Source organism: Rhinopithecus roxellana, chromosome 12 (assembly GCF_007565055.1).
Source record: "Rhinopithecus roxellana isolate Shanxi Qingling chromosome 12, ASM756505v1, whole genome shotgun sequence".
In the NCBI taxonomy this organism is placed as follows: Eukaryota; Metazoa; Chordata; class Mammalia; order Primates; family Cercopithecidae; genus Rhinopithecus; species Rhinopithecus roxellana.
In genome coordinates, this window is record NC_044560.1 from 115,017,742 (window position 1) to 115,040,456 (window position 22,715).

The following is a 22,715-nucleotide window of genomic DNA, read 5'->3' on the forward strand; positions in this document are numbered from 1 at the left end:
GCTGAGGCAGGAGAATCACAGGAGGTCGAGGCTGTAGTGAGCTGTGATGGCACTGCACTCCAGCCTTAGCAACAGAGTGAGACCTTGTCTCTAAAAAGCAAAAAGGGCTGGGTGCACTGGCTCACACCTGTAATTCCTGCACTTTGGGAGGCCAAGACGGGTGGATCACCTGAGGTCAGGAGTTCAAGACCAGGCCTGGCCAACATGGTGATGCCCCGTCTTTAATTAGCCAGGTGTGCTGGAAGACACCTGTAATCCCAGCTACTCGAGAGGCTGAGGCATGAGAATCGCTTGAACCCGGGAGGCAGAGGTTGCAGTGAGCTGAGATCATGCCATTGCACTCCAGCCTGGGCGACAGAGCGAGACTGGGTGGCTGTTCTGCATACTGTAGGATATTGAGCAGCATCCCTGGCCTCCCCAGTATCTCAGATATGAAAACATGTTTTGTATCTCGATTACTGAGCTTTTCAGTGTCTCCTTCGGTTCTGCACCTAAGCTGAGAGCCCCTTCATCTCACCCTGATCTCTACCCAGTTTCTAACAAGCCGTCTTGTAAGATGCCCGGACTTAAACGGTTACGGCCTGTGAAAGGGGTGAAGGGGGCTTTCATCTCTAAAAAGTCTGAACTCTGCATGGCCTGTTGCCCTGGTGATAAACTGATGCCTTGTTTTCTAAAAGGAATAAATCCCTGACTTGCCTTTGTTCAGCTCATGGGCATTCACCCATGCACAGAGGAAAAAGTAAAACCTACGACTCAAGTACATTTTCTTTTTTTTTTTTAGTGAGCAAGTTTGAGAGTCTGCAGTTCGGACTACCCTGAGAATTGATAGAAGGTGGGAGCCCCAGGCACTCCCAGGTCCTGTAGCAGCAGCTGGTGGGGTTCCCACTCCATGCTGTGCAGAGCCTGAACTCGGGATGACACCTGCACCTGCTCTCTGGCTGGGCTCCGGCACAGGAAGCCCTCAGCAACCCCCCCGGCAGGGGCTGTGCACAGCCACACAGTGAACAGACAACAGCTCGCCGCACCACACCGTCACGGAGACAGCGGTTATTCTGAGCACCTCACCGCTGAAGAAACCAAGGCTCACAGAGGACCCTTGCATGCACAAGGTCCCACAGGTACCCAAGAATCCGAGTGCCAGACAGCTTGCCCATGCTCTTTGCGGAGCACCTTGGAGCCCTCCCCCACAGGCACTGCAGGCTGTCCTGACATGGCCCACAAGTGCACGGAGCCTGTTCCTCCTCGGCCATTGCCAGTTTAGATTCCCAGGGGAAGCATCAGAGGGCCCCGCTCCCCTGCTGGCAGTGGAGCACATAAGACCAGTCAGACCCCAGGGCAGTGGTCACCTGCAGGCCAGTCCACTGCGGCCAGCACCGCCCCCTAGAAGCAGTTGGGGGCATGGGGGCCGGCAGTCCTGGGTCTCCCCGCTCAGGTGGTGCCAGCACCTCCCCCTAGAAGCAGCTGCGGGCATGGCAGTCAGCGGTTGTCCGTCTCCCAGCTCAGGTGGTGCCAGGAAGCCGCGGGCATGGCAGACAGCGGCCCTCGGTCTTGCGGCTCCATCCTGGCTTTCAAATCTGCTCCAGAGGTTATCTGGGAAGGGGCTGTTCCCTCACAGAGGGAGCCTCTAAGCCCACCAGGCGGGCGCTTTCAGCCCAAAGCCTCTGGGCCACCTCCTCATCCTCAGCCTCGGGGGCCGGGGCCTTCTCTTTGAGTCCATCGAAATACTTTCCGGAAACATCCGCCAGTTCCTCTGCCACGGCCAGGTATGTGGTGGGCTGGGCGGCCAGCTGGGGGCTCTTGACCAGCAGCCAGAAGATGGGCCCTGGAATCAGACACACAGGGCATTCAGTCCACACACGCTCAGAGAGAAGTGAGGACGCCCCACTCCCCCGTCAGGGAGCTCCAGAACCCTCCTCCAGCCCGTTCCCCTTGGCTGCCTCCATCTGCAGTTCCCTTCCCTGGCACTGCCCAGGCTAATCCCTCCAGACCAGGGATCAGACCAGAAGCTGCCTCCCCCAAGGAGCCCTCCTGGCTTTGTCCGGGAGAATGGAAGCTCTCCTCCTCTTGGTTAGCCCCAGTCCTCACCCTACCCCATTTCTCCTTAAATAACTTATACTTATTAAATGCACCTAGCACCAGTCTCAGGTTAAGAATTTTTTTTTTGGCCAGGCGAGGTGGCTCAGGCCTGTAATCCCAGCACATTGGGAGGCTGAGGCGGGCGGATCGCCTGGTGTCAGGAGTTCCAGACCAGCCTGGCCAACATGATGAAACCCCATTTCTAATAAAAATACAAAAATTAGCTGAGTGTGGTGGCGGGTGCCTGTAATCCCAGCTGCTTGGGAGGCTGAGACAGGAGAATCCCTCGAACCTGGGAGGCAAAGGTTGGAGTGAGCCGAGATTGTGCCATTGCACTCCAGCCTGGGTGACGAGCAAAATTCCGTCTCAAAATATATATATCTATATATTTATTTATTTATTTATTTTTGGAGACCTGGTGTCTCACTCTGTCACACAGGCTGGAGTGCAGTGGCGCGATCTTAGCTCACTGTAACCTCTGCCTCCCAGGTTCAAGCAATTCTGCCTCAGCCTCCCGAATAACTGGGACTTCAGGCACCCGCCACCACGCCCAGCTAATTTTTTTTTGAGACAGAGTTTCACTCTTGTTGCCTAGGCTGGAGTGCAATGGCACGATCTCAGCTCACCACAACCTCCGCCTCCCGGGTTCAAGCGATTCTCCTGCCTCAGCCTCCCGAGCAGCTGGGATTACAGGCATGTGCCACCACACCCAGCTAATTTTGTATTTTTAGTAGAGACAGGGTTTCTCCACGTTGGTCAGGCTGGTCTCAAACTCCCAACCTCAGGTGATCCGCCCGCCTCGGCCTCCCAAAGTGCTGGGATTAGAGGTGTGAGCCATGGCGCCCAGCCTTAATTTTTGTATTTTTAATAGAGATGGGGTTTCACCATGGTGGCCAGGCTGGTCTCGAACTCCTGACCTGAGGTAATCCACCTGCCACAGCCTCCCAAAGTGCTGGGATGACAGGCATGGCTATTAGCCTGGCCAAGTTAAGATTCCTGATGCCAACCACTTCACCCACTCCATGTTTTTCAGGATTATAAACACTAGTTATAAAGCTTGAACTGGCTGGGGGTGGTGGCTCACACCTGTAATCTCAGCACTTTGGGAGGCTGAAGCAGGTGGATCACCTGAGGTCAGGAGTTCGAGACCAGCCTGACCAATATGGTGAAACCCCACGTCTACTAAAAATACCAAAATTAGCTGGGCGTGGTGGTGTGCACCTGTAATCCCAGCTACTTGGAGACAGGAGAATCGCTTGAACCTAGGAGGTGGAAGCTGCAGTGAGACAACATCGTGCCATTATAGTTAAGCCTGGGTGACAGAGCAAGACTTCATCTCAAAAATAAATAAAGCTCCAACTGTTTATTCCGCCTGTTCTCTGGGCGGGGCACTGTGCTGGCTCTTTTAAGGAAGGTCTTGTCTAACCCAGTGCCTGTGAGGTGAGTCCTGTTATGGCCTCCACTCTGCAGATGAAGAAACAGGCTCCGAGGGTAACGGTACTTCCCCAGGAGGCACGGCTGGTTTGGAGTGAAGCTGGAGTTACCCTGAGCACAGCCGGACTCCAGGAGTCAGCTCCATGGCCTCTTCCTCTGAGACACGGTTTTCTCATCGGCCAGTGGGGCTCTGCCTGCTTCTTGAGGCTGTTAGAGGTTGGCAGGCCAGGTCGACAGGGAAAAAGGACCCGTCCTGTGCCTCAGAAGACACAGGCGAGGAGCAGGCATGAGGCCCCAGGGACCGTCTCTGAGGGAGGGTCCTGGGCTCTGGGCTGAGAAAGCAGGGGTGGAGGGCTCAGCGTGGAGACCCGGGCTCAGCGTGGAGACCCCAGGCTGGGAGGGGACTCACCGAGCGTGGTGCTGGAGAAGGTGGAGCCATGGATGCCCGTGTGTCTGCCCAGCTCTGTCCTGGCCACGCCAGGGTGCAGGGCGTTGACAGTCACACCAGAGCCTGGGGAAGAAACAGAAGACTGAGGGAGAGGTTCAGCCTCACCTGGAAGGCTGTGGCAGCCCACACCCAGCTGCGCGGCTTCCGGGCGCTTCCTAAACTCAAACCCCATCGTCCCTCTTCTCTGAAATCTTAGTGAAGTCATCTTATCTTGCAGGGCGGCTCTGCCACATGGCTGCTGGGAGCCAAGCTTTCCTGGAGGGCTTGATAAACCCAGAACACTGAGCTCACCCCGGGAGTCCAAATCGGTGGGTGAGGGTGGGATCTAAGATACTGTAACTCTGACCAGCTCCCACTGGGGCTGGCACTGCTGGTCCACAGACCATCTTTCAGAAGCAAAGGCCCGGCACAGATTCCTCAACCGCAGCACTGTGGACGCTGTGGATCGGGAGGAGTGAGGGGCCGTCCTGTGTGCTGTAGGACATTGAGCAACATCCAGGCCTTTACCCTCCAGATGCCCAGAGCAATCTCTCCCCCACCCAGCTGTGACCACTGTTGTTTCCAGGCATTGACAACTGTGGGCCACAACTGCCCCTGGTTGAGACTCACTGGCTGGAGCCAAAAGGCTGAGCTGCCTGCCCAACAGCAGCAGGGAAGGACACCTGATCCAGGCAGACTAGACCACCTGGGATGAACAGACAATCATCAGAAGAATGATCGATTAGTGATGTCTGCTTCAGGCACCAGAAGGGGGCAGGGTGGTCCCTGTGCTCTACTTTCACGGATTCTGTTGTGGAGCCACAGCTTGGCCCCCCATCAGCCTAGAAGGGCTGCTCTAGGCTCAGAGTAAAGCAAGAGGGAGGCCGAGCCTAGCACCCCGCACCTTGCAGCCGCCGGCTCAGCTCCTTGGTGAAGAGGACGATGGCCAGCTTGCTCTGGCAGTAGGCAGCTTTGGTGTTATACTTCCTCGTCTGCCAGTTCAAGTCATCAAAGTCTATGTGCCCAGCCACATGGGCCAAGGACGAGAGGTTGATGATCCGTGAAGGGGCTGAGGCTTTCAGCTTGTCCAGCAGCAAGTTCGTCAAGAGAAAGTGACCTGGATTAAGGATGACAAAAAGGTCACTTTTGGCTCACGCCTAAAATCCCAGCACTTTGGGAGGACGACAGGGGAGGATCGCTTGAGCCCACGGGGCAGCCCCCTGCCCAGGCCTCACCCAGGTGGTTAACGCCAAACTGCATCTCGAAGCCGTCCTCGGTGGTCCAGTGGGGGCACCGCATCACGCCCGCGTTGTTGATTAGAATGTCCACTCGCTCCTCCTCTGGAACAGAGGGGTGGGGAAGGAGACATCAGGGTGAGGACAGGCCCCAGCCTGAGGCAGCAGTAGAAACAAACGTTCCTGTGCTCCCGGAACCCGTGAACATGGCCTGTGCCGGAAACAGGGTCTGTGCTGAAGTGGCCACGTCAGGAAGAGGTCATTAGGGTGAGCCCTAATCCAGTGACTGGTGTCCTTATAGGAAGGGAAAACAGAGACAGAGACACACGGGGAGAAGGCCACGCGTGGACGGAAGCGGAGACCGGAGAGGCGCAGCTCCAAGATGAGTGTGGGCGCCCCCGCTGGAAGTGGAAGAGACTGGGAGGATTACCGCCCGTCTCACAGGATCACAGCCACAGGGACACCGTGATTCAGACTGCCGGCTTCCGGACCTGTGAGGGAATGCGTGTCTGAGGGTGTAAGCCACTGGGTTTGAGGTACCTCGTTACAGCAGGCCCAGGACACTCACACCCCCTCCATCTAAGCCTTAGGACTCTTGCCTGCAGGAGCCCCAAGGCCAAACGGGGTTACCGGTGCGAGCCCCGGCACTGCAGGTTTGCAAGTGCGGTTTCATTCCCAAGCCTGCCACCTCACTCGCACAAACAGGGCACACAGATGGAGACTGCAGCCTCAGTTTCCTCAGCTGTAAAATGCGCTGAACCACAGGGCCTTCCTCCCTATATCGCTCGGCTCGGGTTCCATAACAAAGTGCGACAGACAGGTGGTTTAAAACCTCACAGATCTGGCCAGGTGCAGTGGCTCACGTCTGTAATCCCAGCACTTTGGGAGGCCGAGGTGAGCGGATCACCTGAGGTCAGGAGTTTGAGACCAGCCTGACCAACATGGAGAAACTGCGTCTCTACTAAAAATACAAAATTAGCCGGGCGTGGTGGCGGGCACCTGTAGTGCCAGCTACTCAGGAGGCTGAGGCAGCAGAATCGCTTGAAACCGGGAGGCAGAGGCTGCAGTGAGCAGAGATCGCACCACTACACTGCAGCCTGGGCAACAAGAGCGAGACTCCATCTCAAAAAAAAAAAAAAAAAAAAAAATCACAGTCACAGAGGCTGGAAGTCCCAGATCAAGGTGTGGGCAGGGCTGGTTCCCTATGAGGGCCCTCAGGGAGAATCTGTTCTGGCCTCTCTCCTTGGCTCACAGGTGACCGTCCCTCTCTCCCTTCTCCCTTCCTCTTCCCTTTGGAGCTGTCTCTCTAGCTGTCTTTTTTTTTTTTCCTTTTTAAATTTTATGTGCATATATATACTTTTTTTCAGACATGGTCTCACTATGTTGCCCAGGCTGGTCTCAAACTTTTGGCCTCAAGCAATTCTCCTGCCTTGGCCTCCCAAAGTGCTGCGATTTCACTGCGGCCTATTTTTTTTTGGAGGTGGAGTTTCATTCTTGTCGCCCAAGCTAGAGTGCAATGGCGCGATCTCAGCTCACCGCAACTTCCACCTCCCGGGTTCAAACAATTCTCCTGTCTCAGCCTCCCGAGTAGCTAGACTACAGGCGTGCGCCACCACACCCGGCTAATTTTTTGTATCTTTAGTAGAGACGGGGTTTCACCATGTTGGCCAGGCTAGTCTCAAACTCCCGACCTTGTGATCCACCTGCCTCGGCCTCCCAAAGTGCTGGGATTGCAGGCGTGAGCCACCGCACTCGGTCTATTTTTTATATTTCTTTGAGACAGGGTCTTTCTCTGACACCCACGCTGGAGTACAGTGGCGTAATCACTGCTCACTGCAGCCTCAACCTCCCAGGCTCAAGTAATCTTCTTGCCTCAGCCTCCCAAGTAGTTGGGGCCACAGGCACACGGCACCATGCCCGGCTGGCACGCCTGTTTCTGTGTGGAAATTTCCCCTTTTAATAAGGACACCAGTCACTGGATTAGGGCCCACCCTAATGACCTCATTTTAACTTGAGGACCTCTGTAAACACCCACCTCTAAATGAAGTCACATGCTGAGGGACAGGGGGTCAGGATCCCAACCTATCTTTGAGGGTGGGGCACACGACGGAATTCATAATGCTCCCGAAGCGGTTTTCTTTTTTTGTTTTTTTTTTTTTGAGATGGAGTCTCCCCCTGTCGCCCAGGCTAGAGTGCAGTGGGCAATCTCGGCTCACTGCAAATTCTGCCTCCCGGGTTCACGCCACTCTCCCGCCTCAGCCTCCCGAGTAGCTGGGACTACAGGCACCCACCACCACGACCGGCTAGTTTTTTTGTATTTTTAGTAGAGACGGGGTTTCACCGTGTTAGCCAGGATGGTCTCGATCTCCTGACCTCATGATCCGCCCGCCTTGGCCTCCCAAAGTGCTGGGATTACAGGCGTGAGCTGCCACGCCCGGCCTCCGAAGTGGCTTTCAGCGGGGATCATGAATTAGGTGTCTAGTGCGTAACACACCGAGACACCGTCTCATTTTCTGTGCGAGAAGGAGGGGTTGGGGTTGCAGCACACCCGTCATGAATACGAGCTCCGGAGGAGGACAGACGAGTTCAAACCCTGGCTCCACCCAGACCAGCTGCCTAACCCTGGCCAAGTCACATCGCTTCTCTGTGACGCAGTTTACTCCTCATAAAAAATAAATAACATCACCTGCCTGGTACAACTGTATAGTTACTCATTCGGTAAGTATTTTCTAAGCATCTATTACTGGGCACTGGAAATACAGAGTGTACAGCACAGCCGAGGCCCCGTCCGCGTAGACAGCACATTCCAGTGCGGCTGAGAGCCGCTTCCACTCGTGAGAGAATCTACCCGGAACAGAGCTGTGTGGAAGCTGACAGCAGGCCCCTCTCAGGAGCTGACACAAAAGCTGGGACCAGGAAAATGAGGCGGGGCGCACGTGCAGAGACCCAGGGAAGGGGAATGCAGGCAGCAGGCACAGCGTGGGTGAGGAGGCCCCAAGGCGGGAGCAGGGAAGACTCCACTCACAGCTGGGCACCCAGGAGTGCCGCCGGCTTCTGTTGTTGTGGTTTGTTTTATTCTTTTTTTTTGAGATGAAGTCTCACTCTGCCACCCAGGCTGGAGTGCCGTGGTGTGATCTAGGCTCACTGCAACCTCTACAGCCTGGGTTCAAGTGATTCTCCTGCCTCAGCCTCCCGAGTACTGAGATTACAGGTGCCTGCCACCATGCCTGGCTAATTTTTGCATTTTTAGTAGAGATGGGGTTTCACCATCTTAGTCAGGCTGGTCTTGAATTCTTAACCTCGTGATCCACCCACCTCCGCCTCCCAAAGTGCTGGGATTACAGGTGTGAGCCACCACACCCAGCCTGTTTCTTTTTTTCTTTTTATGAGAGGGAATCTCACTCAGTGGCCCAGGCTGGAGTGCAGTGGCGCGATCTCCACTCACTGCAACCTCCACTGCCAGGGCTCAAACGATCCTCCCACCTCAGCCTTCCACACAGCTGAAACCACAGGCACCCGACACCACAAGCAACCACTTTTAAAATTTTTTGTAGAGATGGGGTTTGGCTGTGTTGCCCAGGCTGATCTCAAACTTCTGAGCTCAAGCAATCCACCCACCTTGGCCTCCCAAAGTGCTGGGATTACAGGCATGGGCCACAGTGCCTGGCCTGTTGTTTTGTTTATGTGGGAACTGCCTCAACCTTTTTTTTTTTGGACACAGGGTCTCACCCCGAGTGCAGTGGTACAATCAAAGCTCACTGCAGGCCGGGCGTGGTGGCTCATGTCTGTAATCCCAGCACTTTGGGAGGGCGAGGCGGGCGGATCACCTGAGGTCAGGAGTTCGAGACCAGCCTGACCAACATGAAGAAACGCCGTCTCTATTAAAAATACAGAATTAGCCAGGCATGGTGGCGCATGCCTGTAATCCCAGCTACTTGGAAGGTTGAGGCAGGAGAATCACTTGAACCCAGGAGGCGGAGGTTGTAGTGAGCCGAGTTCATGCCATTGCACCAGCCTGGGCAACAAGAGCAAAACTCCGTCTCAAAAAAAAAACTCACTGTAGCCTCAACCTCCCAGGCTCAAGCAATCTTCCCACCTCAGCCTCCCAAGTAGTTGGGACTACAGGTGCACACCATCACACCTGCCTAATTGTTTTTTGTTTTTTTGTTTTGTTTTTTGAGATGGAGTCTCGCTCTGTCACCCAGGCTGGAGTGCTGTGGCGCGATCTCAGCTCACTGCAAGCTCCGCCTCCCAGGTTCAGGCCATTCTCCTGCCTCAGCCTCCCGAGTAGCTGGGACTACAGGCACCCACCACCACGCCCGGTTAATTTTTTTGTATTTTTTAGTAGAGATGGGGTTTCACCATGTTAGCCAGGATGGTCTCAATCTCCTGACCTCATGATCTGCCCGCCTCAGCCTCCCAAAGTGCTGGGATTACAGGCGTGAGCCACCGCGCCCATCACGCCTACCTAATTGTTTTTTATTTTTTGTAGAGATGAGGTCTTGCTATGTTGCCCAGGCTGATCTCAAACTCCCTGATAAACAAGGCTGTGGGTACTTCCTGGGGCTCTTTGTTTTGCGTTCTTTCTAGTCTGGCGCTGGAAAGAGCCACGGCTTCCAGCTTTGTCAGAGTGTCAGCTCACAAACGGTGATCTTCCCAAAACTTCTGTCTCCCAAAGTGCCGGGATCACAGGCGTGAACCCTCGCACCTGGCCTGCCCAAATGTGGTAGAATACACACGACATAAAATACACCATCTTCACTATTTTTAAATCCACTGATGTCTTTATTCCTGGCTGTTGATCTTAGGAAAACACCAAGAAGCTGGTACTTGATTTGCTAAAAATGTCACAGATACAGCTTTACTTCATCCTCTAGAGAATCCCAGAAAATAGAAGGAATTATTATTCCATTTCCCGGAAGAGGAATGTGTGGCTAAGAAAGGAGGCACCACCTGCCCAGGTGTATCCAGCCTGGGTCCTTACTGCCCACAAGGCCCTGCACTGTCTCAGGGACCTTGCTCTGGACACCTGTCTCCACAAGCCAGAGACAGGATGAGAGGCGCCCCGGGCGGGACTGCCTCAGACGGTGTGCATGAAGGCGACAGTGCTGTACCTGGTACACAGCAGGTGCTTAATAAATATTCATCCACCTCTGAGACTGTTCTCACTGTTCTTTGTGATCTCACCATAGTGCCTCTCACCTGCTCCACAACAGTGCCAGCTCTTGATTCCCAAGGGCACAGCAGGGGCTCAATATGTATGAATGAATGAATGAATGAATGAATGGATGGATGGATGGAGCAAACCTGCACCTGCCTCCCTATGGATATGAGTGGCACAAGGACAGCTCTGGTTCACCTCACATCTCCAGCACCTGGTCAGGTCTGAGATCACCTTTGCTAAATAAATGAGGTCCCACAACTCCCCCTTTCCTTGTTCATTTCCTGAGTACCCATTTACTGAGTGGGGCACACTGACTCTGAACAAGAAAGCTTTGACCCTTTCAGTGCCAGACTAGAAAAGAAACAAGGGCCCACGCCTGTAATCCCAGCACTTTGGGAGGCCGAGGCAGGCGGATCACGAGGTCAGGAGATCGAGACCTTCCTGGCTAACACGGTGAAACCTCGTCTCTACTAAAAATACAAAAAATTAGCCGGGAGTAGTGGCGGGCACCTGTAGTCCCAGCTACTTGGGAGACTGAGGCAAGAGAATAGCGTGAACCCGGGAGGCGGAGGTTGCAGTGAGCCAAGATCGCGCCACTGCACTCCAGCCTGGGCGACAGAACGAGAGTCTCAAAAAAAAAAAAAAAAAAAAAAAGAAACAAGCGGCCAGGCACGGTGGCTCACACCTGTAATCCCAGCACTTTGGGAGGCCGAGGCGCAGGGATCACAAGGTCAGAAGTTCAAGACCAGCCTGGCCAACATAGTGAAACCCCGTCTCTACTAAAAATACAGAAATAAGCCAGCCATGGTGGCACACGCCTATAGTCTTGGGAGGCTTAGGTAGGAGAATCGCTTGAACCCAGGAGGCAGAGGTTGCAGTGAGCCGAGATCGCGTCACTGCACTCCAGCCTGGGTGACAGAGCAAGACTCCATCTCAAAAAAAAAAAAAAAAAAAAAATTGCTAAAAGGCCAGGTCTTGCTCTGTCGTCCAGGCTAGAGTGCAGTGGCACAAACATGGCTCCCTGCAGCCTTGAACTCTCAGGCTCAAGCGATCCTCCTGCCTCAGCCTCCTGAGTAGCTGGGGCTATAGGCACACGCCAGGATGCCCAGCTAATTTTTTTTTTTTTAATCTTTGGTACACACAAGGTCTCACTATGCTTCCTACGCTGGTCTCTAACTCCTGAGCTCATGCAATCCTAAGAGAAGAGATTGTAAATGTGGTCACCACAAAAACAGGTAAGTATTTGAAGTAATGTATATGTTAATTAGCTTGATTTAGTAATTCTACAATGTAGACAATGTACATCATGTTGTACGTAATATATACAAGTGTACCTGTCAACTAAACAATAAATAATTTTAATGTATTCTTGAGTCTATTTAAAGATGAACAAGAACAGAAAAGCTAGAGTGTGGTCCCAGTCTTACATGAAAATATATAAATTCACACACACAAACCAATCAGAAACAGGACTGGAAAGAAACCCATCAAAACTTTAAGTGATTCTCCTGGGGTTGGTGCAGATCAAAGGTGTTTAGTTCTGTCTTTTTTTTTTTTTTTTTTTTTTTTGAGACAGAGTCTTGCTCTGTCACCCAGGCTGGAGTGCAGTGGTGTGATCTTGGCTCACTGCAACCTCCGCTTCCCGGGTTCACACCATTCTCCTGCCTCAGCCTCCCAAGGAGCTGGGATTACAGGTGTGCACCACCACGCCCAGCTAATTTTTGTATTTTTAGTAGAAACAGGGTTTTACCATGTTGGCCAGGCTGGTGTCGAACTCCTGACCTCAAGTGATCCACCCGCCTCAGCCTCCCAAAGTGCTGGGATTACAGGCATAAGCCACCGCACTCGGCCAGTTCTGTCTTCGCCACACTGCAGTATTTTATAAATGTTCCATAACTAACACAAATTTATTTAACCATGGTGGGGGAGGTACTTGATCAATAAATACTTAATAAGGTCGGGCGCGGTGGCTCAAGTCTGTAATCCCAGCACTGTGGGAGGCCAAGGCGGGTGGATCACTTGAGCCCAGGAGTTTGAGACCAGCCTGAGCAACAGGGTGAAACCCCAGCTCTACAAAAAAAAAAAAAAAAAAATATATATATATATATATATAATAATTACTCTGTGTGGTGGCATAAGCCTATACTCCCAGCTACTTGGAAGTGGGAGGATCACTTGAGCCCAGCAGACTGACTGCAATGAGCCATGATTGCACCACTGCACTCTAGCCTGGGTGACAGAGCAAGACCCTGTCTCAAAAAAAAAAAGAAAAAATTAGCCCAGATGCAGTGGTGTGCTTCCATAGCCCCAGCTACTCAGGAGTCTGAGGCAGGAGGATCACTTGAGCCCAGGAGGTCAAGGCTGCAGGGAGCTGTGTTTGCGCCACTGCACTTTAGCCTGGGTGACAAGAGACAGACCCTGTCTCAAACAAACTAATCATTCAGGCCGGGCACAGTGGCTCACGCCTGTAATCCCAGCACTTTGGGAGGCTGAGGCAGGTGGATCACCTGAGGTCAGGAGTTCGAGACCAGCGTGGCTAACGTGGTGAAACCCCGTCTCTACTAAAAATAAAAAATTAGCAGGGTGTGGTCACGGGCACCTTAATCCCAGCTACTCAGGAGGCTCCGTGCTTGAAGCCAGGAGGCAGAGGTTACAGTGAGCCGAGATCGTGCCGTTGCACTCCAGCCTGGCTGACAGAGTGAGACTCTGTCTCAAAAAAAAAATAATAATAAATAAATGAATAAATAAAGTCATTGCTTGCAGGCTGTACAAAAAAAGGCAGCAACTGGATTTGGCCCCTAGCCCATGGTTTGCCAAAACTCTGCTCTAAAGTTTGCTTGCTTCATTCACTCCTCAGAGCCTGGCCCTGGGAGCCGCCTCTCCCAGTCCTCATCCCACACGGCCAGCGTTCTCCTCCTACCTTCAATGATCTTTGCTGCAAACTCTCGGATGGACTTGAGGGAAGCCAAGTCCAGGTGCCGGGCATTGACGTGGTGATTGAGAGTCTGCCCGCGGATGTCCTTTGCCGCCGCCTCACACTTCTCCATGTCTCGGCAGGCCAGGATGATGTTGCCTCCTGAAAACCCAGGATGGAAAAAGATTTAGAATAATAATCCACGCCTGGCCGGGCGCGGTGGCTCACGCCTGTAATCCCAGCACTTTGGGAGGCCAAGGCGGGTGGATCACTTGAGGTCAGGAGTTCAAGACGAGGCCAACATGGAGAAATCCCATCTCTAATAAAAATACAAAATTAGCTGGTTGTGGTGCCACACGCCCGTAGTCCCAGCCACTCGGGAGGCTGAGGCAGGAGAATCACTTGAACCCAGGAGGTGGAGGTTGCAGTGAGCTGAGGTCACACCACTGTACTCCAGCCTGGGCGACAAGAGCAAAACTCCCTCTCAGAAAAAAACAGTAATAATAATTTCTAATGTTGTGCAACCATTACAACCACCTATTTCTCAAACTGTTTCGTCTTCCCAAACTAAACTTCTGTGCCCATTAAACAATTAACTCCCCATTCTCCCCTCCCCTCCCAAGCCCTGGCAAGCCACCATTCAAACTTCTCTATGAATTTAACTCTAGGTAGCTCCTCTAAGTGGAATCATACAGTATTTGCTGTTCTGTCGACTGACTGATTTCACTTCGTAGAATGTCCTCAAGGTTTGATCTGTTTCAATGACCTTACTTTTTGTTTTGTTTTGCTTACTTTTTGTTTTGTACTTTTTGTTTTGTTTTGTTTTCCTTTGTTTTGAAGATGGAGTCCCGCTCTGTTGCCCAGGCTGCAGTGCAGTGGTGCGATCTCGGCTCACTGTAACCTCTGCCTCCCGGGTTCAAGTGATTCTCCTGCCTCAGCCTCTCGGGTAGCTTGGGATTACAGCCACCCACTACAATGCCTGGCTAATTTTTGTATTTTTAGTAGAGATGGGGTTTCACCATGTTGGTTAGGCTGGTCTCGAACTCCTGACCTGCTGATCCATCCGCCTTAGCCCCAAAGTGCTGAGATTGCAGGCGTGAGCCACCACACCCAGCCAGAATGCCCTTCGTTTTTAAGGCTGAATCATATACCACTGTCTACAGAGGCCACATTCTGTTTCTCTGTTCATCTGTGGATGGGTGCCTGGCTTGCTTCCACTTTCGGACTGTGAATAATGCTGCAATGAGCATGGATGTGCAAATATCTCTCTGAGAGCCAAAGCAGGGGAGATTTTACCTCTCTTGGCCAGTTCCAAGGCGGTCTGCTTCCCGATGCCTGTGTTGGCGCCCGTCACGATGACCGTCTTCCCAGGGATGGTGGCCTTGCTGGGACAAGCCCCACCGGTGACATAGTCCCTGAGGGTGAGAAGTGGCATGGTCAGTCCTGTCTGCCAACTCTCACTCCACGTGCCCCTGACTGAGTGATCTCAGGCCAACCCGTCTGAGCTCACTCACGTCCCCCAACTGAAACACAGACATCACCACATCACACCACGGGATCTCTGTCCTGTTCTCCATAAATGCCTCCACCCAGTGTCTGGTGTGTGGAACGCCTCAGCAAGTGACAGTCTTTTTTTTACTGAGACAGAGTCTGTGTCTGTCGCCCAGGCTGGAGTGCAGTGGCGCGATCTCAGCTCACTGCAAGCTCCGCCTCCCGGGTTCACGACATTCTCCTGCCTCAGCCTCCCGAGTAGCTGGCACTACAGGCGCCCACCTCGTCGCCCGGCTAGTTTTTTGTATTTTTTAGTAGAGACGGGGTTTCACCATGTTAGCCAGGATGGTCTCGGCCTCCCAAAGTGCTGGGATTACAGGCTTGAGCCACCGCGCCCGGCCTGACAGTCTTTTTTTTATTGAGACGGAGTCTTGCTCTGTCGCCCAGGCTGGAGTGCAGTGGCACGATCTCAGCTCACTGCAAGCTCTGCCTCCCGGGTTCACGCCATTCTCCTGCCTCAGCCTCCCGAGTAGCTGGGACTACAGGCACCCGCCACCATGCCTGGCTGATTTTTTGTATTTTTAGTAGAGACGGGGTTTCACTGTGTTAGCCAGGATGGTCTCGATCTCCTGACCTCGTGATCCACCTGCCTTGGTCTCCCAAAGTGCTAGGATTTTTTTTTTTTTTTTTTTTTTTTTTTGAGACGGAGTCTTGCTCTGCCGCCCAGGCTGGAGTGCTGTGCTGTGGCCGGCTCTCAGCTCACTGCAAGCTCCGCCTCCCGGGTTCACGCCATTCTCCTGTCTCAGCCTCCCGAGTAGCTGGGACTACAGGCGCCCGCCTCATCGCCCCGCTAGTTTTTTTGTATTTTTTAGTAGAGACGGGGTTTCAGCGTATTAGCCAGGATGGTCTCGATCTCCTGACCTCGTGATCCACCCGTCTCGGCCTCCCAAAGTGCTGGGATTACAGGTTTGAGCCACCGCGCCCAGCCCCCAAAGTGCTAGGATTACAGGCATGAGCCACCATGCCTGGCAAGTCGTTATTTTATAAATGCCCACGGCATGAGATTCCCAGCTGGGTGAGGTGGCTCGCACCTGTAATCCCAGCACTTTGGGAAGCCAAAGTGGGGGGCGGGGGGCAGGTCACTTGAGGTCAGGAGTTCGAGTCCAGCCTGGTAAACATGGGGAGACCCCCCCCCATCTCTACTAAAAATACAAAAAGTGGCCAGGCATGGTGGTGCACACCTGTAATCCAGCTACTCGGGGGCACGAGAATTGCTGAGGCACGAAAATTGCTTGAACCTGGAAATCGGGGATTGCTGGGATTACAGGCTTGAGCCACCGCGCCCAGCCTTTTTTATTTTTTTTTGAGGCAGAGTCTCACTCTGTAGCCCAGGCTGGAGTGCAGTGGCATGATCTCAGCTCACTGTAACCTCCGCCTCCCAGGTTCAAGCGATTCTCCTGCCTCAGCCTCCTGAGTGGCTGGGATTATAGGCACGTGCCACCATGCCCAGCTAATTTATTTTGTATTTTTAGTAGAGACCGAGATTTACCACGTTGGTCAGGCTGGTCTCAAACTCCTGACCTTGTAATCCGCCTGCCTTGGCCTCCCAAAGTGCTGCAATTACAGGGGTGAGCCACCACACCTGACAACCTCTCTTATCTTGCATCTCCCCTCTGACTGAGCCTTCTGCTCCCTCTTATAAGGACCCTAGAAGACTACAAGGCAGGCCTGGCACAGTGCCTCACACATGTAATCCCAGCACTTTGGGGGGCAAAGACAGGAGGATCACTTGAGGTAAGGAGTTCAAGACCAGCCATGGCCAACATGCTGACACCCCATCTCTACTAAAAATACAAAAATTAGCAGGGTTTGGTGGTGCGCGCCTATAGACTCAGCTACTCAAGAGGCTGAGGTGAGAGGATCACGTGAGCCCAGGGAGGCTGAGGCTGCAGTGAGCTGTGACAGCATGACTGCACTCCAGCCTGGGGGACAGAGAGACCTTGTCTCAAAAAAAAAAAAAAAAAAGACTACATGATAATCATAAGATCCTTCACTTGGCTGACCACAGTAGCTCATGCCTGTAGCCAGCACTTTGGGAGGCCGAGGTGGGCAGATCACCTGTGGTCAGGAGTTGGAGACCAGCCTGACCAACATGGAGAAATCGCATGGAAAATACAAAATTAGCCAGGCGCTGGGCACGGTGGCTCACGCCTGTAATCCCAGCACTTTGGCAGGCCGAGGCAGGCAGATCACGAGGTCAGGAGATGGAGACCATCCTGGCTAACACAGTGAAACTCCATCTCTACTAAAAATACAAAAAATTAGCCAGGCATGGTGGTGGGCGCCTGTAGTCCCAGTTACTCGGGAGACTGAGGCAGGAGAATGGCGTGAACCCAGGAGGCAGAGCTTGCAGTGAGCCGAGATCGCGCCACTGCACTCCAGCCCGGGCGACCGAGCGAGACTCCGTCTCAAAAAAAAAATAAAAAGAAATTAGCCAGGCGTGGTGGCACATGCCTGTAATCCCAGCTACTCAGGAGGTTGAGGCCGGAGAACTGCTTGAACCCGGGAGGCGGAGTCTGTGGTGGGCCAAGGTCGCGCCATTGCGCTCTAGCCTGGGCAACAAGAGCAAAACTCCGTCTCAAAAAAAGGATCCTTCACTTAACACATCACCAAGAACCTCTGACACCTGAGGTAAAGTACTCACACGTTCTGAGGATTAGGACGTGGACCCCTCTGTGGAACCATGACTCTGCCCACCACACCCATGTCCCACAGAGGCTAATGCTGGAAACAAGCCAGTGTCCAGCAACAGGAGGCTGAGCAGGTAAACAGCACTGCACTCACAGGAGGGAAGGGCACCATGCAATACAGTGTCCACCAGCCACCGAGGCTAATTTTTTTTTTTTTTTTTTTTTTTTGAGACGGAGTCTCGCTCTGTCTCCCAGGCTGGAGTGCAATGGCCGGATCTCAGCTCACTGCAAGCTCCGCCTCCCAGGTTTACGCCATTCTCCTGCCTCAGCCTCCCCAGTAGCTGGGACTACAGGCGCCCGCCACCTCGCCCGGCTAATTTTTTGTATTTTTTAGTAGAGACGGGGTTTCACCGGGTTAGCCAGGATGGTCTCAATCTCCTGACCTCGTGATCCACCCGTCTCGGCCTCCCAAAGTGCTGGGATTACAGGCTTGAGCCACCGTGCCCGGCCCGAGGCTAATTTTTAAGTAAGTTTAAATTAAGAAGGCCGGGCGAGGTGGCTCAAGTCTGTAATCCCTGCACTTTGGGAGGCCGAGGCGGGCGGATCACCTGAGGCGCAGGTGTTTGAGACCAGCCTGGCCAACATGGCAAAACCCCGTCTCTACTAAAAAAACAAAAATTAGCCGGGCGTGGTGGCGCACCTGTGGTCTCAGCTCCTGGGTACGCTCAGGTGGGAGGATCACCTGAGTCCAGGAGGTCAAGGCTGCAGTGAGCCAAGATCGCGCCACTGCACTCCAGGCTGGGCGCCAGAGCCAGATTCTGCCTTTAAACACAAATGAACAAATAAATAATACAATACAATAAAATAAAGAGTTTAATTAAAAGTCTGGAAGGAAAGCAACATTTACGAGGGCCCAGGTTCGCCCTTCCCTCCGAGTGACCTTGGGCCGGTGACCTGGCCGGCCAGAGCGCAGGTTTGCCCCACTCGGGGCGGGCACTGCCGGTCGGGAGCTGCGAGGGCTGGACCCGGGAGCGAGGGGCGGGGGTCTCCACCGCCTTCCCTGCCCCCGCGCGGGAGGCCTGCCTTGACCGTGCACGCGGGGCTAGAAGGTACTCACTTGAGCAGCACGGCGGCGCCTGCTACTGTGCCCAGCACCGACAGCGGCAGCAGGTAGCGGCTCATGCCGGGCCGGGGACAGGGGTCGGGGGTCGAAGCGGAGCTAGCTGCACACTAGCCGCCCCGGCCCCTCCAAGGAAGAACGCGCGGCGCAGCCTCCCACGTGCGGAGGCGCAGGCGCGGCGGGGCCCGCGGGTTCCGGAACTGGGCTGCGAGGGGCGGGGCGCGGGCGGAGGGGGCGGGGATCCCAGGGGCGGGACCTATGAGCACGGTCCTGAGCGCTGTCACAGCTGGGAGAGGTGGTTTCAGGAGCCTATGGGCGTGGCTACGTCAGGGGGCGGGGCCCATGGTTTGTTCGAATGACGTCATACTTGCCGCACCATGTAAAGCGCGACACAGCTCTGGCGTGAAACAGGTTCGAATCCCACCACTGTCAATTCCAGACTGTGACCCTCTGTGTGTCTTTCAAATATATCAGCCTATTCTTTCATCTGGAAATGTGTGTTTACCTTCTTCATAGACTTTTGGGGATAATTTGAGAATTTCCATGCACAGAAACAAGGATCTAGTAGCCTGCAGGTACCCAAGCTCCTGGGGTCCTGCGGGAGAAGGCAGCTGGGGGCCTGGACTCCTGGGTCTGAGGGAGGAGGGGCTGGGGGCCTGGACTCCTGGGTCCAAGGGAGGAGGGGCCGGGGGCATGGACTTCTAGGTCCCAGGGAGGAGGGACAGGTGCCTGGACTCCTGCCTCTGAGGGAGGAGGGGCTGGTGGCTTGATTAATTTCCAAATTCTCAGAATCTCATCCCCATGTCTGGCTCTGCACAGAGATATCTTCCCTGAACTCTGCCGGAACTACCTTTCTTAGATTGAGAATTGCAGACACTCCTGCACTTACCTGTCCATGTTTATCACCCCCACCAAACTGGGATGCACCTCTGTGCACCTGCTTCCGCTTGCACTGCTCAGAGCAAGCATATCTGATCACCACCACCTACCCCCGACAGTGCCTGAGACTCCAGGAGCAGACACTGCTGGGAACGGGGAAGAATTCAACCCAAGTCACTCTAACTAGGAGTAAGTTTTCTTCCGCATCAGATGAACTGTCATCTTCTTATATGAGTCCTGCCATAATGGAGATTACACAGGCAGGAAGAACTATTTTAAGACCTTAGTCCATGGCCCGGTGCAGTGGCTCACGCCTGTAATCCCAGCACTTTGGGAGGCGGAGGTGGACGGATCATGAGGTCAGGAGATCGAGACCATCCTGGCCAACATGGTGAAACCCTGTCTCTACTAAAAATACAAAAATTAGCTGGGTGTGGTGGCACTCACCTGTAGTCCCAGCTATTCAGGAGGCTGAGGCAGGAGAATCACTCGAACTCGGGAGGCAGAGGTTGCAGTGAGCCGAGATCGCCTTACTGCATTTCAGCCTGGCGACAGAGTGAAACTCTGTCAAAAAAAAAACAAAACAAGGCCGGGCGCGGTGGCTCAAGCCTGTAATCCCAGCACTTTGGGAGGCCGAGACGGGCAGATCACGAGGTCAGGAGATCGAGACCATCCTGGCTAACACGGTGAAACCCCGTCTCTACCAAAAATACAAAAAACTAGCCGGGCGAGGTGGCGGGCGCCTGTAGTCCCAGCTACTCGGGAGGCTGAGGCAGGAGAATGGCATAAACCCGGGAGGCGGAGCTTGCAGTGAGCTGAGATCCGGCCACTGCACTCCAGCCCCGTCGACAGAGCAAGACTCCGTCTCAAAAAAAAAAAAAAAAAAAAAAAAAAAAAAAAAAAACAAAACAAAAACACACCTTAGTCCTGTAGACCTTAAGCTCTCACCATCTCAAACGTATTAAACCAGTTACACAATGACAAATGCTGTATAATTTCACTTACATGAGGCATTTGGAGGAGTCAAATTCATAGAGACAGAAAATAGAGTGGTGGCTGCCAGGGGCTGGAGGAGATGAGACTGGGAAGTCGCAGGATTTGTGTTTTTTTGGTTTTGTTTTGTTTTGTTTTTGAGACGGAGTCTTGGTCTGTCCCCCAGGCTGGAGTGCAGTGGCCGGATCTCAGCTCACTGCAAGCTCTGCCTCCTGGGCTTTCGCCATTCTCCTGCCTCAGCCTCCCGAGTAGCTGGGACTACAGGCGCCCGCCACCTCGCCCAGCTAGTTTTTTGTATTTTTTAGTAGAGACGGGGTTTCACCGTGTTAGCCAGGATGGTCTCCATCTCCTGACCTCGTGATCCGCCCGTCTCGGCCTCCCAAAGTGCTGGGATTACAGGCTTGAGCCACCGCGCCCGGCCTTGTTTTGTTTTTTGAGAGACAGTCTCACTGCTGGAGTGCAGTGGTGTGATCTCGGCTCACTGCAACCTCCGCCTCCTGGGTTCAAGCAATTCTCCTGCCTCAGCCTCCCGAATAGCTGGGGCTACAGGTGTGTGCCACCACACCCAGCTAATTTTTGCATTTTTAGTAGAGATGGGGTTTCACCATGTTGGCCAGGATGGTCTCAAACTCCTGACCTCAGGTGATCCACCTGACTCACCCTCCCAAAGTGCTGGGATTACAGGCGTGAGTCACTGCACCAGCCCGAAAGCTGTTGTTGCTGTTGTTGTTGTTGTTGTTGTTGTTGTATTTGAGACGGAGTCTTACTCTGTCCCCAGGCTAGAGTGCAGTGGCGTGATCTTGGCTCACTGCAACCTCTGCCTCCCAGGTTCAAGCCATTCTCCTACCTCAGCCTCCTGAGTTGCTGGGATTACAGGTACCCACCACTAAGCCCAGCTAATTTTTGTATTTTTAGTAGAGATGAGGTTTCACCATGTTGGCCAGGCTAGTCTCGAGCTCCTGTCTTCAGGTGATCGACCTGCCTGAGCCTCCCAAAGTGCTGGGATTGCAGGGGTGAGCCACCACACCTGGCCGGGAAGCTTTTTTTTTTTTTTTTTTTTTTTTTTTTTTTTTTTTTGAGATGGAGTCTCGCTCTGTCGCCCAGGCTGGAGTGCAGTGGCTGGATCTCAGCTCACTGCAAGCTCCTCCTCTGGGGTTTACACCATTCTCCTGCCTCAGCCTCCTGAGTAGCTGGGACTACAGGCGCCCGCCACCTCGCCCAGCTAGTTTTTCGTATTTTTTAGTAGAGACGGGGTTTCACCATGTTCGCCAGGATAGTCTCGATCTCCTGACCTCGTGATCCACTCGCCTTGGCCTCCCAAAGTGCTGGGATTACAGGCTTGAGCCACCGCGCCCGGCCGGGGGAAGCTGTTTTTAAATAGATACAGAGTTTGTTTGCAAAATAATAAAAAGACCTGAAGGTCTTTTGTGCAACCATGTTGCACAACTAAAAGCAAAAATTTTAGGCTGGGCATGGTGGCGGTAATCCCAGCACTTTCAGAGGCCAAAGTGTAGAATAGCATGAGCCCAGAAGTTTGAGACCAGCTTGGACAACACGGCAAAACCTTATCTCTACAAAAAATACAAAAATTAGCAGGTTTGGTGGCATGCATCTGCAGCCTCAGCTACTTGGGAGGCTGAGGTGGGAGGATTGCTTGAGCCCAGGAGGTCAAGGCTATGATGAGCTGTGATTGTGCCACTGCACCCCAGCCTGGGTGACAGAGCAAGACCCTGTCTCAAAAATAATAATAATAAATGTTTAAATTTAATAACACGGGCAATTGGTTCAGATGCTCATTTTCTCAACCTTGAAAAAAAAAAAAAAAACACTGTTTTTCTGTATGTCTTTTTCTCCTTTTCTGTAAACTGAAATCCTAATATCACTGACCTCCAGGACAGGGATCAGCAACCTTTTTCTACAAACAGCAAGATAGTAAATAATTTCAGACTTGTGACCCATACAGTTGCACCTCCTCTGCCATAGTAACTGGGAAGCAGTCATAGATGATATGAAAACAAGTGAGCATAGCTGTGTTCCCATAAAATTTTATTTTCAAAAATAAGCAGTGGGCCATAGTCTGCCAGCTCCTGTTTGAGAGTCTCGCTCCGATGCCCAGGCTGGAGTGCAGTGACGCAATCTCAGCTCACTGCAACCTCTGCCTCCTGGGTTCAAGCTATTCTCCTGCCTCAGCCTCATGAGTAGCTGGGATTACAGGTGCTCGCCAACACGCCTAGCTAATTTTTGTATTTTTAGTAGAGACGGGGTTTTGCCGTGTTGGCTAGGCTGGTTTCG

The 22,715-nt window shown here is 53.1% G+C and overlaps 1 protein-coding gene across 1 annotated transcript; it reads right to left on the minus strand.

Annotated features, from left to right (window-relative positions):
* Positions 1-758: 758 nt before the first annotated feature.
* Positions 759-18,753, minus strand: RDH13 (retinol dehydrogenase 13). Its single transcript, XM_010379167.2, has 7 exons — positions 18,549-18,753; positions 14,547-14,665; positions 13,257-13,412; positions 5,173-5,277; positions 4,842-5,054; positions 3,920-4,021; positions 759-1,822 (listed from the first exon to the last, which is right to left on the minus strand). Exons 1-7 carry the CDS (start codon positions 18,611-18,613, stop codon positions 1,587-1,589), a joined length of 996 nt encoding a protein of 331 aa, XP_010377469.1. The 5' UTR covers positions 18,614-18,753; the 3' UTR covers positions 759-1,586.
* Between the last annotated feature and the right edge of the window lie 3,962 nt (positions 18,754-22,715).

Bases quoted from the DNA above. Each gene is read 5' to 3' on its own strand.
- RDH13 (XM_010379167.2), bottom strand. From the start codon at position 18,613: ATGAGCCGCTACCTGCTGCCGCTGTCGGTGCTGGGCACAGTAGCAGGC. The intron at 13,413-14,546 runs GTAAAATCTCCC...CTGGGTTTTCAG, and splicing joins CTTGGAACTGGCCAAGAGAG to GAGGCAACATCATCCTGGCC. The intron at 1,823-3,919 runs GTGAGTCCCCTC...GTCTGATTCCAG, and splicing joins CTTCTCCAGCACCACGCTCG to GGCCCATCTTCTGGCTGCTG.